General features: G+C 37.5%; 1 protein-coding gene across 1 annotated transcript in view; it reads left to right on the top strand.

Moving 5' to 3' along the window:
- Positions 1-12,697, top strand: part of SETD3 (SET domain containing 3, actin N3(tau)-histidine methyltransferase) — a 57,142-nt gene extending 44,445 nt beyond the window's left edge. Inside the window, exons 9-13 of the mRNA XM_065839340.2 lie at positions 3,969-4,043; positions 6,738-6,904; positions 7,555-7,640; positions 9,370-9,530; positions 10,174-12,697. Of these exons, the coding sequence (XP_065695412.1) occupies positions 3,969-4,043; positions 6,738-6,904; positions 7,555-7,640; positions 9,370-9,530; positions 10,174-10,617 (933 nt within the window). The 3' untranslated portion in view covers positions 10,618-12,697. The remainder of the gene's footprint in view (positions 1-3,968; positions 4,044-6,737; positions 6,905-7,554; positions 7,641-9,369; positions 9,531-10,173) is intronic.
- Positions 12,698-18,950: the final 6,253 nt, after the last annotated feature.

Below are 18,950 nucleotides of genomic sequence, written 5' to 3'. Positions count from 1 at the left end.
GGGGGAACTTTATTCATCTGGAGAAAATACTAGAAGTGATGGCATACCTGCATACAGTTATATCTCATACAGACACAGTGTACCTTTAAAAGCTTTCAGCTAAGTGATACCTTTTTTTCCAGCCAAGTTTGAATATTCTTCTGACATGGAGTTTTGTGTTTCTCGCAAAGATTCACAATACTGGACAGATCCGTGCTCAGAACAGGGAAGCAGACAATGATGGAGGTTGCCTCTTGTCGCTACCACTAGGGAAAGTGGTTAGAAATTTGCAATGAAGAAATACTGCCAGCTCTCCTAACCATGCCCAAAGAGCCTTGTTACAGAGACAGCAACAACGAGAACAAAGCCTAGTTCAACAAAAACAGTACATCTGTTACTACATCAAAGAAACAAAATGCAAAAATACTACTTTAGGGCATATTAAACATTTAAAAGGTGACATATGTATATAGAAAGTCAGACCTGCTGACATTTTGGCTTACGTGAGCTAGTTCAGAGGATGAGGTCTTGATTTCATTAACAAGCTAGTTAATGTTGAATCGAGGAAATGGAAGCCTGTAAGAGGATGGTTCATCAATGTTATTTAGCCAGTTTAATGTACACTTCAAAATTCAGACTCTCTAATTGTGTTTCCTATAGATAGTATTTATTGTAAGCAGTGTATATGACCATACTATTCAAGTAATCTGGTTCTTTTGTGGGAGAACTGACCTGCGTGTTAGGACAGCAGCATATGTTAGTATTGTTAGTATAAGAAAAGCCTGGTTTAAATTAACAAATTGTAAAGCAAGTTGTTTTGCACTTGACATTTAGTTAATTTATTGTTACTATGACTGTACCAAATACAGCACAGTAGGCTAGGCTACAAAGTTGCAAGTGCTTGGGGTTTAATTATTTATTTATTCTTCCCCGTTAAAAAAAGGTGTTTACGTGTTCTTTAACGGTGATTCTTGCCTTTCGCTATTTGTTACGCAATCTTGTAACTTTGATTTAGCAATAAAGCTCAAATGAGAGTCTCTAATACAAAGAAAATTGCTTAAAGTTCAGAAATGTATATTTTTGTAATATAAGTCTTAGCTGCAAGCATCAGTACTTCCTGTACCCTTTTCCTGCTGGGCATCTCTTTCAGATGCATTTGCAGAGACTTGTCTATGTTCATTAGACAGCTCTTAATGAATGCCTTCAAAGTTGGGATTAGAGGAAAGAGGAAGAGGATTAAGGTTCTGGGAGGGAAAAAAATAAGTAGCCTATATTAAAAGAGCAGGCAGTTATGTTGTTTTAATTATTCAAACTTCTATTTAAATTGATAAAGTAATTTTTATTTTTATTATGCTTTTTAACAATGGGTTTGATATGGAGCCAGCCTCTGGAGCCAAACCTGCTAGTGCGGTAGTACAGCAGGGTTGGAAGCATTTTTTATGCTGAAGTGCATCCTGAAGAATGGCAGGGGGATGGTGCTGAACTTAAGTATTTTGTGTGTACAGACTTTACTCGTCTGTTTCATATTTCTACAGAAACTAGTTTAAATGGTTACAGAAGGGTAGACAACTGCAATATTAATCAGAAAAAGCCTAGAAAAGCTACTAAAACTATTTTTATTGTGTGTTGGTTTCCTTGTGCTATTAGAAATAGGGTGAAATACTGCTATAGAAAACTGTAAGCTGCTAAGATAACTGTCTGTATTGTAGTTTATATTATTGTAGAGTGAGATGAGGGTGGGTTCTGCTCTAATCATAGTCCATCCCATTAAAATACGTGAAGGGGATTGTTCTTCACTGCAGGAAAGTAAGAAACAAAAGATGGTGTTGTACGTGCCCATGTTTGGTCTCTTCTGAACACAGTGCTTGAAAAACTTCTTAAGCTGATGAGCTTCTACAGATCCCTGTTCTTGGTTTACTCTACAGGCCCCCTTTCTGTGAGCTAGATAATAAAATGCTCCTTGGGCTTTAACTGGAGCTAGGTCCATCCAGCTTTTTTCTTGCTTCTGACACTATTAATTAGATCAACCTGTCTCTAAGAACTATATCAAAATGGTTGTCTTCATGCATTTCTCATTGTTATTCTTTAGTGGGATTGTATTTTGACAGTCAGAGGTTGATTACCAGCTCTGCCAGAGCTTTAAATAAGCTCCATTCTGCCTGATGGGCTGAGTCCATCCTTAATCACTGACCAAGCAGACTATTGCATGCTTTATACACAACTTGAAATTCGTGTATCTCAGTCTGCTTCAGAAATAAAACTGAAGGGATGCAATTTGTCAGCTATCATGTGGGTAGAGAAGTAAACACCCTGTTAATTCTCTTACATGACTGCTATTAAAAGAAAGAGGAAATAAGATCCTAGCACTCCATTATGCTTTATAGAAAAGTCTTCCAGAAGCGCTGCTGGTTGTTTTTGGTTTTGTTTTTAATAAGGCAAAAATAAAAAACTCCCAAAAATGAGCAGTACTCTAGTGATGCATGCTTAAACTTACAGAATCCTTCTCTTCACATGCTGGAATTTCCCCAGACCTTGAAAGCTTCCTGTTCCACTGGCATTTCAAGATACTGGAACAGACTTCTCACTTTCAGAAGTATTTCATTGAGTTTACACACTAGAAAATTTCAGGACAGGTCAAGTGCTGTCAAGATTTCCCTGATTTTAACCGAAGTTACAGTTTTTCAGAAGATTACTATATTTGAACTTGAAAGGTACATTTCTTATAGGAAAGGTGAATGCTCTAGCACCTGTAACCTGCAATTCAATGTTTGTTAACCTTCTAAATGAAAGATCTGAATTAATAATTGTTCAGTCCAGCATAGTTGAATGTACAGGAACTCTTTTGTTCAAGTACTACAGCCTGTGTTTTGCAGTAGGCTGTGTTGCATGACTCTCATGTTCTTGTCTGATCTCAATGTGCTACAAATCCATGAACAGACCTGACATGGTGGCATCCTCATGCAGAACGGTAACATGTAAACCGTCAAGTAAGCTTTCAGAATAATCCATGAAGTTCCGTCTTTGGGCAAACTGTGTCCAAGATGGGAATCAGGGTATAGTGCAACTCATATGTGAGTCATTTTATAAAAGGATATGTTTTCATTTATGAAGGCTGAGAGAATCTTTGGCTTCTTCTAGGTTTTTTCCCAGACCAAGAGCATATTTTTCCATAAGTTATTGCTCTGGCTGTACTGAGTTCTGCCTATCTACCATAGAAGTTGCTTCCTGGTTGTTCAGCAACTTGTATTCCATCCTGTGGCTGCATCTGTGCCTGCATCTGTTGTAATACGATTCAAGAACATGCTGTTTGTCACTTTAAAAAAAGTATTATGTTTTTAGGGTAGCTTTTCCTGTCGGTGTGACCACTTTCCAGTTTTGTAATTTTTTTGGAGAAGTTCAGATTTGTTAAGAGAGTTTATCCTCTTCCATTGCCTGCTACCATAATAAAAATCCTTTTAGCATTTTCAGAGTTTTACTTAACTTTAGATAAAGGGATTATTTGCAAGTAAATTATAATTCTCTGAAGATTGTATCCCCTAAAGATCCACAGTTATCTAATCCTTTTTCTATTGAGAGATCAAAAATGTGCTGGCAGTAGAAGGATAAAGCACAGCGTATAGAGCTGTCAGTGCCGTGCTCCCTTGGGCCTCACTGGAGTGACTGAAAGCTCCAGAACTTTATAACAAGCTGGTGGCTTTAGCATGGGACTGTCTGTGGTCTACGGAGGTTACTTTTCTCAGAGCCTTCCCTTCACTTCAGGTAAATTATTTCTTCCCTTAGATTTCTTCGATGCAGAGATTTTTTTTTTTAGAAAGGGATTGCTCAGGAATAGTAAAGCAATTACTACCAGCTGTATCATATTGTGCAGAGAAAGAAATGTATGCAATTGCCATTGTTAGTATCTGTCTCAATAGACAGTGGTTTGTGACTAGGTGGGGGAGATAAATATAAAATGCTAAAGGTGCTTTTGTTACTCTTTCCTTGGATAGATCACTACAGGCTACAATTTAGAAGATGACCGGTGCGAATGTGTAGCACTTCAAGATTTCAAGGCTGGAGAACAGGTAGTGTTAACAGTTATCTACATAATTGTTCTTGAGTTAAGTTTTGTGGACATTTGGTAACTGCCTACAAAATTTTGATAGCAGAATGGTGTGGATTAAGCTGTGTTACATTTGAATTTTGTTATGCTGAGCTAACTTTGTGTGAAAATACTACCAAATTAAGTAACTGCAGATTTTTCAGAATAAAATATTTTCTGTCACTTGGTACATCCCAACTTTAGGCGAGTTTTGATTCCTCATATTTAAAGAACTAGTTGAAATATTTAACCACTGGTAAATGCACATATACACACACTGAGTTTGGTGTTCTGGATGAGATTAATAAAAGACCATATCCAAAGGACTGAAGGTAACTGTATTTTAGATTTGGGGCATCACTTTGTCTGCAATAGCAGATTGTAGAGTCTTTCTTAAAAATTCTGTTGGTTCATCTCTTGTTAGTCTTCATTTGACAAAAGGTTAAATGCAGTAGAGTTGCCAGTCGTTTTACCCAGGTTACGATCCCCATGCTTAGTGAAAATGAGAAAGGACCTAAAAAATATACTCCCTCCCTTTCATACAGACACTCACGCATGTACACACCGCTTCATCCTGACATAGAAAACACCAAAGGGCAAGCCTTACAAAGATGTGTGGAACAGTTCAGAATCCAGTATTTTGTTTGGAACTGCAAAAAAGCAAAGATGAGTGTTAAAACTAGTGATGCATTGAAGAGAGTGGTTGCAGGAGTGCAGGAAATCCCTGGCAGGAGGTTCTGATGCTGTGTCAGCTGCCACCTGAGCCCTCAGTGCAGCACTGCTCCCCTTCTGCTGCTTGTGCCACCGCGGGCAGCATGGCCAGAAAGAGACTTTGTCGATGAAACATCCCGCAATGTTTTATAACTCAGTCTCAGTGGCTACTGTTAGTGTATTATTTAGCCAGTCTCACACTTAATAATATTTCTATTTTCATTTTCCTTGTGTATTGTTACCTTCTTTTTTAACAAAGATGTGTCTGAAAAAAATTTTAAGTATGTCTTTCCAGAGGTATACTTATCCTCATTGCTATGCGGGGGTTTACAGTGATTGTATATTTTTTGTGTCGCTCTTAGAATTTGTTATGGTAGTCAAAAATTTGCTGTTTTTTCCAATACCGGTATGATGAGTTAAAAGGGGTCCACAGTTTTTCCAGAAGTGATCCAATTTATAATTTTCCACAGCTGGCAATGGATGTGTCAGATAGCTGTTCTGGCTGCTCCCTCCATTTCAATTGTAGAGGCTTCCTCTCTTTCAATTTTATTTTAGTAGTTTCACTTTGTCTGCTATTTATAAGATTTTTAAAAAAATTTTCTGTTCAAATTTTAATTATTATCGACATCATTAAAGCACTTTAATTATATAATGCCTCAGTCTTTTAATGTTTTGTGCAGATGTTATTTCTTACAGTTTCAGCAGGAAGAGTGTATGATCCTTGCTTTTACTGCTAAAAAATGTGAAGCAGCAGAAGTCAACAGAATCTATCAAACACTGGCCTTGAATAAAGCAACTTTCTCATTCTGTTTAACGGGCTTTTTTGTAAAACAGTCAGAGTGTAAGAGCCTACTGTATAATCTGGACGTGACAATTGACAGTTAAATGTGAGATGTATCACAGTGGTTTTAAAACTTGAGGGCATTAGCAGCTCTCCCCATATCGCTGCCTTAACATACCTAAGCAGGTCACTCATTTGTTGTACCAGTGTGTTAGAGTATAATGTTTACTATAATTTAATATAATGCTTAAAGCTTAGGATAAATAGTTCTAATCTAAAATTGAAAACAAATAAATAGCCTTGTTAGTGGTGTTGAGAACACTGCGCCTTTCTCTGTCAGCTGGACAGCAGTGGCAGCTTGCAGGTGTCCAGAGCATTGCTGGATCCTCAGGCTAAAGAGGGAGTGCGGTAACTGCTGAAAGTTTTTTGCTGATTGACAATTCCATTATCAAACAAAAGGGCAAAATAATCCCCTTGATGTGGGAGAAGACAATTGCTACTCTCACCTCTCGTCCCATGTACTTCATACAGCCCAGCCCTGAGTCAAATGCTTTTTGCAGGTTATATTTAGGAACTTATTTTTTAGTGTGAATTAAAGTAACCTGTTTGCTTTAGATAAAGAGTTCAGAGTATAACACAAAAATAAATACTGGCTGAGCACAGGTCAGATCTCTCTGTGTAATTATACGTTGATATATCCATGCCTTAAGGTAACATTAAAACAAAAGTAAAGTTGATCCACCAGCAGTGTAAATTACTCTTTTGGGTACAAGTATGGGGGGAAATGACCTCAGAAACACAATTTCTTGTAGTGGGGCCTCCTTGTCTCAGATCTTTTACCCTTTAAAAGGCATAGAATCCTTGGAAGCTTATTGCCATATACTGGTGTTTTATGACAGTGTGAGAAAAGCATTTTCATTTTAAAGTATAGAATAAGAACCTCTTCTCTTCTTTCAAAGTCTGTTAGTTACATGGATATGTTTACATCTACCTCTAAAGTATATTGCCACACTATATACAGCATTTGAATCAATACCAGAAAACAAAGCACATTTCTTTATATCACCCAATATACCTTGTACTCAGAATAGTAACTTTCAGGAAATAACTTTCAAATTATGTCAGTTTTTTAAGATGATCTTAAGCTTTTTTCCTGTCCCTTCACTTCTCTTTTCATCCTTCTAGATTTACATTTTTTATGGCACTCGGTCAAACGCTGAATTTGTGATCCACAGTGGTTTTTTCTTTGATAATAATTCACATGACAGAGTGAAAATAAAGCTTGGCGTGAGTAAAAGTGACAGGCTGTATGCTATGAAGGCAGAGGTCTTAGCTCGTGCTGGTATCCCAACGTAAGTACAACACAATGCCATGGGTTTTTTAAAATGTTTCCAGAGTATATAGTGTCCAGTAGAGCATATATAAAGCTGTTTTATGATAGTTTTCTTAGGTGTAATATTTCTCCTGTTTGTATAGAAATTAAAGTTATTGTAATAATATTTACAGAAGTTATCTGAGCTATATTATCATCTAATTTGGACTATATATAAGGAAAAAAAAAATCCCTTTGCTTTAATAACCATTTGAACAAAAACAGAGCAAGGATTAATTTGAAGCAATCTGTGGTTTTTTCTTCCTTTCCTATCCCTTGCAGACATAATACGATGCTCAGTATGTGAACCACAGCATTTTCCTTTAGTCTTTTCAGTCCAGAGGGTACTGTTAGGAGCAGCAGACATGAAACAATGCATGTTCATGAATTTATTATGAAAGCTGTATAAAAATAATTGTAAGCGTAAAATTGTAGAGATAATTGTTCTTTTCAGACACAGGTTAAGGAAGCTTTTCTTCAGTTTGAATTAGGATTACCTAATTTTTTTGAAAGTGCTTTTTGTAATGCTGCATTTGTTTTATATTTTAAGGTCTTTTATGTTGAAATAAGTTCAAAGGTATGACAATAGAACTTGCACTTACCGTTGTTGTTTGTTTCTTTTATTATTAGTTCAAGTGTTTTTGCCTTGCACTCCACTGAGCCTCCGATCTCTGCCCAGCTTTTGGCTTTCCTTCGAGTATTTTGTATGAGTGAAGGTAAGATGCTTTACAAAAACCTAATTTACATATATTTTAGAGGGTTTTTTGTTTGCTTTTTAAAACAGAAATGTGATAGACATTTATATAAAACATTAAGCTAGATCAGAAAAGTTGAGGAGTTGCTGTTAAAGAGGGATCTATAAGCTATTGAGAAGTCTTTGGCCGTGTTGGCTGAGGGAGTATTTAACTGCTGCAGTAACATAGGCCTTTCTGGAACTCCTAAAGCATGAGGTGATGCAATTTTGTTTTTTTCTTTCAATCTCCCAGACTGTTGTGAACGAGCTTTGGAGCTTGGTCTTTAGTTCTTAGTTTTAAAAATGGTTCACAGAACAAGATCATGTGTGACCTAGGGGTTTGCATGCCTAAAATCATAGCATATTAGCCACCACTGGTAGAATCATCTAGATATCAATTAAAATATTCTGTACTGTAGGAGAAACACGGAAGAGACATTTCAAAGTTGAGTATTTTCCATATTTTGGCAATTCATAATCTAAAATCAACCTACGTATTTGTAAACTGTCTTTGTAGTCTTCCTCTTATGTTAGGGGCTTTTATGGGGATATGATATGTATGATTAATGAATATTCACCTGGTTTGTGCATGTGAAACTTCTGATCAAATGTTTGTAATAGCTGTTTGCTGGTTAGATGCAGTTTTGGAGGTTATAGATGTGGCAGTTTTCCGTGATAGGTGAGAATCATCTTGCAGTAGGGATGCTGTGCAGATGATGTGCATTTTAATACCAGTAGGAATACGGAAGTCATTAAGTTTTTGCATGTGCTCTCTTTGCTCTCTTTACTAAAAACAACCTACCTTATTTAGTGTCACGCCTTCATTACATCCCATCATCCATCTTTTAGAACTTATTAAGAAATTAGAAGAGAGTAGTTCTCTTGGAAAGGACCTACGATGATCATCTAGTCCAACTGTCTGACCACTTCAGGGGAGTAAATTCAAGTAAAGAAAATTTTAGGATGCCAATGAGGGGGTGAATTTTGGCTTGGAAAAGAAAATATAGCTAGTGGACACTTTAATTGCATTTCTCTGATAGATGATTGTGTTCAGATTATTCACTTGTCTTAAATACTGTATAAGACAACTCTTTATTGAGAAACTACATGCAAGTGGTTTGTGAAGTTTCTGATAGCTGCTTTGCAGGAGTGAAATTTGGTAATTAAAAGATTAATGGAATTTATGTAATGACAAGGAGCTGATTAAACATGCAGTACTCTGTGTGAGGTTTATTTGATGGATATCTTTTCTGACCAACTGTATGGGGTTTCTTCTATGGAAGAAGATTACCAAAACAACAGGAAAAATGATTCCATTACTATTTGTATGTTCTCTGGCCTGTTCCTTATAATATCAAAAAGTTCACTGAACTCTTTAAAGAATTGGTCCCTTTTGTTTTGTTTATCAAGTATTATACAAAACATTCCGTCTCACTGTCACAGAGTTATGCTGTGTATGAGAGGCTGTGATATATATATGGAGATTATATATATATATATATCCATTTTCTGCTAACCTGAAGACTTTCAGTTGCCTGTTTGAGGAGAATCCTAGAAATAACCAACATATCTGATAATTCTTATTTGAGGAGAGGTTTTTTTTGTTATCTGCTCAAAGCTATGCTATTGAAAATAAATCTTTGTGCAGTTTGTCAACTGACAAAGGGAGTGATGAGATTGTTTTTAACATATTGCTTTTACACTTATTGCAGAAGAGCTGAAGGAGCACTTGATAGGAGAGCATGCCATTGACAAAATCTTCACTCTGGGGAACTCTGAGTTTCCCGTAAGCTGGGACAATGAAGTTAAACTTTGGACATTCCTAGAAGCCAGAGCATCCCTTCTTTTGAAAACCTATAAAACAACTGTGGAGGTAAAATTATCATTATATGTAATTTAAATGTCTGAAATGTTTTGTATTATGATTGTAGGAAAAGATATTATATCCCCCATCTTGTCTTTACAAACTTTAATCTGAATGTTAGTACATAATTCATTCTATACTTTTTAAAGTGTAGAAACAGATTTGCATTATCTAAGGAAAATCAAATAAGATTGCAAAAAAGAAAATTTTGTTAATGTAATTTTGTTAATGTATTTTTTCTTTGATTCTCCAAATAGAGGCTACCTGCTTTTTGTCTGCAAGTAAAATGGGGAATCAGTTTCAACTTGTTGTCTATTAGTTACATTTTCCAGGCTGCAAAGAAATGTACTACTGTTGCGAGTGTATGAGTGAACCTACGTGTTTCATATATTCGTGAAGTCCCCTGACTTTGCTTGTAATGCAGGCTGATCTATGTGGAGGGATTTTTAGCTTCTTTCTAAACTCTTGACAAATTTCAGTGGGACTCTCTGCAGACCCTCTCATTCATGGATGCCCATTTGGATCAACCTGGAGAAGCTAGTGTCACTTGTTGTTAATGCATAGAAAGAAAAGTTGAGAGGTGGTGTGTTTGTTTTTTCTATTATGTTGGTCGTTACTAACAATCCTATTTTTTTTTTTCCTTTTCTAACAGGATGATAAGTCCTTCTTGGAGACCCATGACCTTACCTCACATGCGATCATGGCTATCAAATTGCGCTTAGGTGAAAAAGAGATCTTGGAGAAAGCAGTAAAGAGTGCAGCTGCTAGCAGAGAGTATTATACCAAACAAATGGCAGATGGAGCTCCGCTTCCTAAATACGAAGAGAGCAACATTGCCTTGTTGGAGAACACTGTGGCAGACTCTAGACTCCCTATTGTCTTGAGAAACCTAGATGATGTGGAAGAGCAAGGGGACTTAAAGATTGATGAAGCTATTGATGCTGAAGTTACAGAGAATGGGTTTGTAAATGGTGAAAACTCGCTATTTAACGGGACCAAATCAGAAAGTGAAAATCTAAATAAAGAGAAAAGCAACAGAGAGACTGAAGATGCCAAAGAATCTTCTTCAGAAAGTACTGATGAGGTTAAAGAATAATGCTAAAATTTTACTTTCTTGTGAAATTAAATTAGCTGAAGTTTATGAACGGTGCATTTATGTTGGTGTGTTTCTTTGTTAACGTTTCTCTTTCTGCAGAGAAAAACGTTTTTGCTGCTTTATATAAAAATGAATTTTTAAGTTATTGAAAAGATTTAGCATCCCTTTTCAATTAAGATTGCCATCTTGCTTTCAGGTAAAAACTGGGGAAAGAGGTGCCTTTGGAAGATTTTGCAGCCCTTTGTTGAACCAAATGTATTTTCTTCCTGGGGAAGAATTAAGCTTTTCTATCTGCTGTGCTTTTGTTGTTCTGTCACTCTGACTACCGAAATTAAAAGCTTGCTCTGCCTCCTGCCAAGAAAAGCAGAAGGCAGGACTGACTCGGTATTCAGCATGAAGGTGGGAGAGCAGTACAGCAGAAAACTGGATAAGAGGATCAGAAACTTGGGAGACTGGAAGAAAACCTGTTTAAAATCAGGTATGCCAGTCCAGAACAAGGTAAGGTGGCAACCTTATGATTGGTAGTTTTAAATGTTGATGAGAATCCAAATTGTATACACTTAAAGTGATCTCTGAAGATTTCAGTTTACTTCGTCTTTAGTTTGCTGTATAAAAAAATCTCATCTTTCTTCTTCAGTCAGAGCTAGGCTGCTACAATACAACATTCACCAACTTTTAAAGGCCGACTTCTTTTTATTTCCAGGCGGTACCTTTTATTGACAAGGTTGGAAGTGCTACTGGAGAGTTTGAAAGCAGATAGGCCAAGCCTCAGCTTTAAATTGTACTGTTCAAAGTGAGGTCGCTTCCCAGCTTCTTCAGGTTTTCACAACTAGCTAGAGATTTTCAAAGCTACACTTTTGACTAAAACATTATTAAAAGGAAAATATGATTAATATTACTGTCTGCTACTCCTTCATTTCTGTGTTGTTGGATGGAACACTGAATGTGACATGGTTACCTGATGATCTTACTCAACATCATCTTTTGGTTAAGACATGAATTGATGCTATTTTCTTGAAGGAAATGGCAGGCAGGCTAGTGTGGTTTTGGCCTCAGTCCAAAGCACAGCCACGTCTGCAGCAGTTCGCTTTGCCATTCAGACTGTGTCTCCTTCTGAATGTGCATTTCTTGGGATACCCCCCCAATTTAAGCAGCTCTGCTGTCTCCAGCAGTTTTGGTCACCCTCATACTATACGTTTGAACTTCTAGGTGGAAACAATACGATCCTAGCACAGTGCAATATTTGAACAAGGGTAATTCCAAGGCTTGACTTTGAAATTACCTGGATATTGGGAGGAGAAGAAGGTTTTGTGGCTCCATTCAGGGAGGAGTATGAAGTGATTTAATTCTGTTCTCAATATTAAGGACTTTATCTTTTACCTTTGTATCCTTAAGTTCTGAATAATGGATAGAATGGACAAGCTTGGACAGTTTAAAGCTTAATAGATGTTGCAACCTGCTCATCCAAGATCAGTTGCAGTAAAATGTTTTCTATCATATTCATAGTTTTACTAGAATTTTCTTTTTTATAGTGCAACTTGGAAAATGTGTTTTTGCACAAATCTTTGGTGCAATACACACAGTAAGCAGTGACTTTTTTCAGGTTGTCGATGAAGTTTTGGTGTTCAGCTAGTATCAGTGCGGGGAATAGAGAAAAAATAGTTTTTTAAAAATATTTCACTAAGAATGGCACGTTGCCATTGCACCTTGGATATTGCTTCACCACTAACAAGATGCTGGACTAGTATTTTTGTAACTATATGCTGCCTTTGGTAGAATGTTCTGAATTGTTGTCTTGACAGTTTAAATGTCATACAGAAGTCATTACATTTCGGTTTTTATTAGGACCAATATTCCATTTCTGTATCTGCCAGGTACATTGCACAACATTGTACTAGATACTATGACGCAATTCTGAAACTAGCCTTCCCTGAAAATTATAACTGTAATTCAGATTATTTTCAGTCTGACACACTGTATTTTGTTCCAGTATTTTCTGATATCTATGGCTTAGCAAAGCCTGTGGTCACCACAGGACAGAATGTGTGGGTTTTCCTGAATAAAATATAGTTCTACCATGTCTTCCCTAGTGAGTGTATTATACAAACAAAACCTCTACCTGCTACGAGCTGCTGTGTCTTTTGGGGTCTGTGGGGAGAGGAATATCTGTCCAGGTGTACAGATAAAGATTGAAGGAGAAATAGCTGGCAAAAAACCAAGAGGAATTCTAGTAAACAGAAAGGGAAAGTGGTCTGTTAAGCGTACGGTCAAATTCTGACTCTTCATGTGTTAGTGTTATTTAGAAAAATATGTTGCACACAAAAATAGTGAGTAATCTAATTTTGTAATTTGCATTTTTCCTCTATGCATGTAATGGTTTCTCAGAAGCACTAATCTAAAACTTAAGCTTTTGAAAACTGAGGTGGAAACTAAAAAAGTTGGCACTGATGAGCCCTTATTACCATCTGTCATGAAAACAGACCTTTCAAAGCATTTTAAAGTTAACTTTCTTCCTAATGTTTGGTTAAGAGACTGTTCACACTAATCCCAGGCTAAATGCCAAATCTTGCTTCTGTTTAGCTAGCTGAAGTATTCCTGTAAGAAAGACATCACTTGGATTTCTCGGACTGTTCTCCAAAAACAAAACAGGGAAAAAAAAAACCGTTTTGAATTTTACATGAACCTACCTACTGATGAATCATTTCTCTTAACAACCTGTAGCTGCTTTGGCTCTATACTGCAATGCGATGTCCATATAGCTTTGTTGATTAAGGCAAATATACAAAACTAACAACCTCCACTCTGAAAAAATGCTTGTACGTAAAAGCAACCTTAGCTTAAGTGCTCTCATGAGTACATGAGAGCTGAGAGCATTCTGGTTGTGGAGGCTCAGATGTTTTAGGATCTTCTCTAACATCGTGTTTTAGCATCTTGGCTGAAATGAGTGTCCCTTTCTTTGGACAATGTTAAAAGGCGGTATGTACAGAAAATCTGTGCCACTCCACAGTAGCTGCGTTCTTGAAGCTAATTTGCCTTTGAGAGGAATGATCATGGAGTCATGAAACTTTCATGTTTCAAAAATACACTGAAAGATTTAGATTGATACAAACTGTTCTTCTCTAGTTCACATGGTTCGAAGCAGTATCTAATAGCTGCTGCTACATCTTGTATCGCCCTTTATAAAAGGCATATGAAGTAATTACGAAATGTAATTTCAAGTTTTTCAGTCTGACGCACCAAAGATGCTCCCAAAATCCACTGCTCTTTCCTGATTTCTGGACTGAAAGATGGTCCTAGTGGTTTCTTATACTCTGTGCCAAACAGGAGGGTTTGGACAAAACATTGTTCTACCAAATATGTCTGATGAAGCAGCCTTTTTCTGCAGAAGATTTTTCACTGATCCTTGTTGAAGCTGGGTATGATCACACGATTTTCACATCGTTACCATCTATATTTAATAGTTTCTAACACGCTTCCTTCTTCGAGTGCATTTCTTGCTGTATGAAGTAAAGCACGTAAATGAGTGACTCATGGTTAAAAGAGCTTTCTTAGCGTTGCTCAGTTTCTACAAGTATTTCCTAATGAATGCCACAAGTTTGGAAACCATGTGGAGGACTGTTGAGTTAAAATGAAAAACTCTCAATCCATATTTAAGAAAAAAAGCCAAAAATCATCTTGGATTCTTTTGGGTTTTGTGTCTCCTTAGGCTCACTGGTGTATTCAGTGCATTTCAGAACTGAATGAATGACTGCCGTAGAGTTAGTGTAAATGACATAAATTTGAGCTTTAGTAATACAAATGAAAACTATGGTAATTTGTTTAGTGAAGAGCACAAACTGAAATGTTGTCAGAGGCCAAAGTGCCTATCCTCTGGTACCAAGCTGAAACCAAAACACTCAGGTTTTTTTCCTTTTTGAATTTTGTAGCCCTTTGCTGAATATGGAGTACTTATACTTCTGGGTTAGCAGTAACAGGCTTTGAAATAGGCACAAATAATCTGTTTTGTATAGCGGCGTACATTGGGGGGTATATGGTACTGATGCACTTCTAACAAAATGTTATTTTTGCCTTGTGCGCTGCCATTAGTCACCAACAATTATTTTTATTTTCAGTGCTAGTATACATCAAACTTCACTTACAAACTTACAAATTTATATATATATATATACACACTTTTTGGTTTTTTTTACATTGTTAGCAGCATGAACTGGACCTGGCAGTTTACAAAAGCAATCAAACCGGTTGTCAGTGTTTGCATGGCCCAGAAAGTGATGCACAGTTAGTTCTGGAATGCTTGGAAACCACAGAATCACGGAATGTTAGGGATTGGAAGGGACCTCAAAAGCTCATCCAGTCCAATCCCCCTGCCGGAGCAGGAACACCTGTGGTTACACAGGAAGGTGTCCAGGTGGGTTTTGAATGTCTCCAGAGCAGGAGACTCCACAACCCCTCTGGGCAGCCTGTTCCAGTGTCTGTCACCCTCACTGAGAAGAAGTTTCTTCTTAAATTTAAGTGAATGTCTCCAGAGCAGGAGACTCCACAACCTCCCTGGGCAGCCTGTTCCAGTGTCTGTCACCCTCACTGAGAAGAATTTTCTTCTCAAATTTAAGTGGAACCTTTTGTGTTCCAGTTTGTACCCATTACCCCTTGTCCTATCATTGGTTGTCACTGAGAAGAGCCTGGCTCCATCCTCGTGACACTCACCCTTCATATACCTGTAAACATTAATGAGGTTACCCCTCAGTCTCCTCCAAGCTCTTGGAGAAAGCATTTGACTTCTGCCTTTGTCTCTCATGCTTGGGAGCCTTAGCAGCTGGAGCTGGTGCCATCTTTCATTGTGAAAGGTTAAGCTGGATAAGGGAGGAGACCAAGGAGATGTCCTTAAGTGGAAAATAAAAGCTGGACAACTGAACAGTAGCCTGTCTCAGAGGCCGTGGTTGCTGCCCTGAAGAATGAGATTAAGAATTATTTCAGTGAGTGTTCAAAAACAGAGTCTCTCCAATTAGTGCTGTAATTACTGTGAATTTTTAAGCAAGCCAAACATTTCACAGTAAGACAAGGGCACCACTTTCCCTAGGAACAGGTGAAAATGTATGAATTACAAGCTGTTGGAGCGTGTTAAACTAGCAGTGAAGAACCGAGGTGAGCGGCTGCCGGCCTTGTGGTCAGCGCGGGGCTGAGGGTGACCAGAGGGACATCTGGGTTGGGGTCACTGCTGTCCCTTGACTTGCCTCTCTGCCCTTGGGGAGGGAACTGCTCAGCACCAGGTGGAGAAGGAAAGGCTTTGTGAATCTGGCATGGAAGGGCTGGACAAAGCCACAGGCCAGTGTGAAAATAGGAGATGATGTTGTATTGTGGAAACATAACCTGAAACATAACGTATCTAGACTCAGAGACCTTTGTCCAAATAATATTTTTTTGTGTATAGGACTATTTTGTTATATAAAGTTAGTCAAGCACGGAAGAGGCTTTTGGACATGAATCCTCCATCTTCCAGGTGATTCTTTCTGGTGACTGTTGTCTAAACTCCTTTTATTTCTGTTTTTCTAATTTTTATTATTTAAAGATTTTTGGGTGTGTCCATGCGGAATTTTTTTTTAGCTTCCCACTTTGTAGAAACTAAACAGTCATTTTCCAATTAAATCCAGTTCAGGCATGGCAAAATAGGTAATGTCGACCACCACAACTTGTGCCTTCAAGCAGCTTAATGTGAACTGGAGTGAAACAGATCTGTAGCCCTTTGAGACGTCTCTTTGCTTCTTCAGAAAGGTGTTTGAAATCTGTGGGAGGATAGGGAATGAAATCTTGCGTGTGTGAGGAATGTTGATTTCCCAACTGAATCACTGCACACAGATTCAGGCACAAGCAGAATTAGATAATTGCATTTAAACACTTAACATTTTATTCCATATTAAGCTTATATTGTTCTTGAAAAATGGGCCAACTTGATGGACCTGAACACACAAGTCACACACAGAATCAGCGGGGGCAAAAAGCAAGTTTCCCTGTAACATCCCACCGCTCTTCCACTCTGTGACGAGACCAAGAGTAGCTTGATTCCAGCATGGTGCCTTGTTTTGCTCACAGTTGTGACCAGCCAGGTAACCTCTCGCTTTGGGTCAGGCTGGTACCACCTACCCATCCTGTAGATGCACTTTGCCATCCGCAGAAGTCCTGGCTGTTCTCCTGGCTGGTTCATCTGCGTTTGACAAGCCAGTAGGTTTTGTGTTGTGCTGCTGCCTTGTATCTGGGCAAATGGAGTATTATTTTTTAAAAACTTTATTTTTGTGAATGCCGTTGATTTAAATATTCTGCAGTTTGTTGTCATATTTGCAAAAGTTTTCTGTTTCTACTCTGTAAGGCTGAAATTTGGAAACTAGGTAGGTGTCCTGCATCTAGCAATTACTTTATGGTATGGGTTCAAGCAAATTAATTTCCCTTTTCTTTATTCCACGCAGGTTCACCACTTTCAGTGCTGTTAGTAACTCAGCCAAGGCTCCTAATTTCAGCACTAATAAGTGGGGTTGTATACAGATTTGTGGTCCAAAGGTATGAATAATGTACCTTAAACCTGGATCTCCATACTGAAACAGGCATGCACCAACAGCCTCCTGTGCACTGCAAAGGAATTTTTAGATTAACTTGAATATCTGTAAGAAAGCCCCACTGCCTTGCAGCAATTAATTCAAGTGATTGGATGCTAGGAATGGTTTATTATAATTGCACACAGGTAGTAATTTATTAGGGTGGCTGTTTCTTTTGGCATGTGTCAAGAAGGTCAGAGTTTAGACTTTTTTGGACATTAACCTAGTCTTCTGAAACTCTGAAGTTCCACTTTTTGGTCATTAATTTCATACATGCTGAGATTGTGACAATTAACCCACTTAATAAAGGTCAAGTTTCAATTTTTTCCAATTTCTGGAACACTTAACTTTATTCCTTCTTGAAAATGGGCAGATACAGAATGATAAAGAGTTATTAAATGAGAACGAAGATGTAGTTCTGCTGTCAAGATACTATTGAATGGTTAGTAACAAAAGGACCAGAACTGCTATGGATTTGAAGTAAAAGGAATACTGTAAAACAGACTACAGGAAAATTAAATAGAAAACTATAGATCACAGTAAGCTGTTTAAAAGAATTTCCACCAACATCGCTATTAACTTACTCTTAGTTTCTAATTGTGCAAATCCGTAATTTGTCCCTTCGTTTTTTTTCACTATACATGGAATTTTTCCCACAGCTCTAAAGCAGCATCTAACCACAGCTGAAAGGCATAAACAAGCAAAGTGAATAATGAAATGGTGGTGGTGTTTGCAGATGACCAAACCTTAATTATACTGAATTTTAATAATACCTTGATTTCAATGAGCCACAAGACCAGATAAAAATAAGCCCTTGGTTCTGTATAGTGGCATCTGTTACTAAAGGATACAGTGATGTGTTGGATCTCTTAAGCTATCATGAAAAAATTAGTACAGAAGTATGTTATAATTTTTGAAACCTCTGAAAAGTACCCATCAAAGAGCATTTTTGTTAAATCATGTCATCCATTGAAGAAGTATTTTTGGATGAATCAGTAGTACTTTCTGTGTTAATAAAATAATTGCAACTTTAGTATTATGTCTGCTGAGTGATTTTGGAAATCTTTTTCATGCACATTTTTACATAATTTTTAGATATTTATGAGGATTGTGAGACCTTCTGGAGTATTAGTGTAACAATTTTAGAGGTTGATGCTGAACACTTCAATGCAGGAATGACACAAATAATAAATCATAAGCAGCTGCGGTCCTGTGTCATTTTTTTTCATTAAGTAGTACTAGTACTATGAGACAAACCTTAGGAATGGAAATATGATTGTCACAAATTCTCAGTCCTGTTCTGTCGAAGCTTCAGCTCTGGGCTTCTGAGCAGGCTTACTTCAAGTACAGGGATATGTGTGTGTATATATATATGTATGCACATATATATATATGTGTGTGTATATATATGTATGCACATATATATATATATGTGCATCTGGCACGATTAACATGTGCACCTATGTAGTTGCTCAACTTTCATATTCTAATATCAACATTAAAAATCAGGTGAAATTATTTCCCCCCCTGGAAAAAAAGTGTGGGTTTTGAGTTTAAAATGCTGCAATACAGCTTGGCACTGGTGTGGTTTATTTTTCACGGGAGAGGTCTAGCTGTTGCTTTAAAGACTCTTGCATTGTCCCCAGGGGTTTTTACACAGCACACACACTTGAGGTACTCTCTGCCCCTTCTCCTGTTGAGAAGAGTTATTAGCCTGTGTTAATGCTGTCTAAATGCTCACCAGTTAGT

This window comes from Patagioenas fasciata, chromosome 5, assembly GCF_037038585.1.
Source record: "Patagioenas fasciata isolate bPatFas1 chromosome 5, bPatFas1.hap1, whole genome shotgun sequence".
Lineage (NCBI taxonomy): Eukaryota > Metazoa > Chordata > Aves > Columbiformes > Columbidae > Patagioenas > Patagioenas fasciata.
The sequence above is the reverse complement of the archived record's forward strand: the minus strand, read 5'-3'. Positions and strand labels throughout refer to the sequence as shown.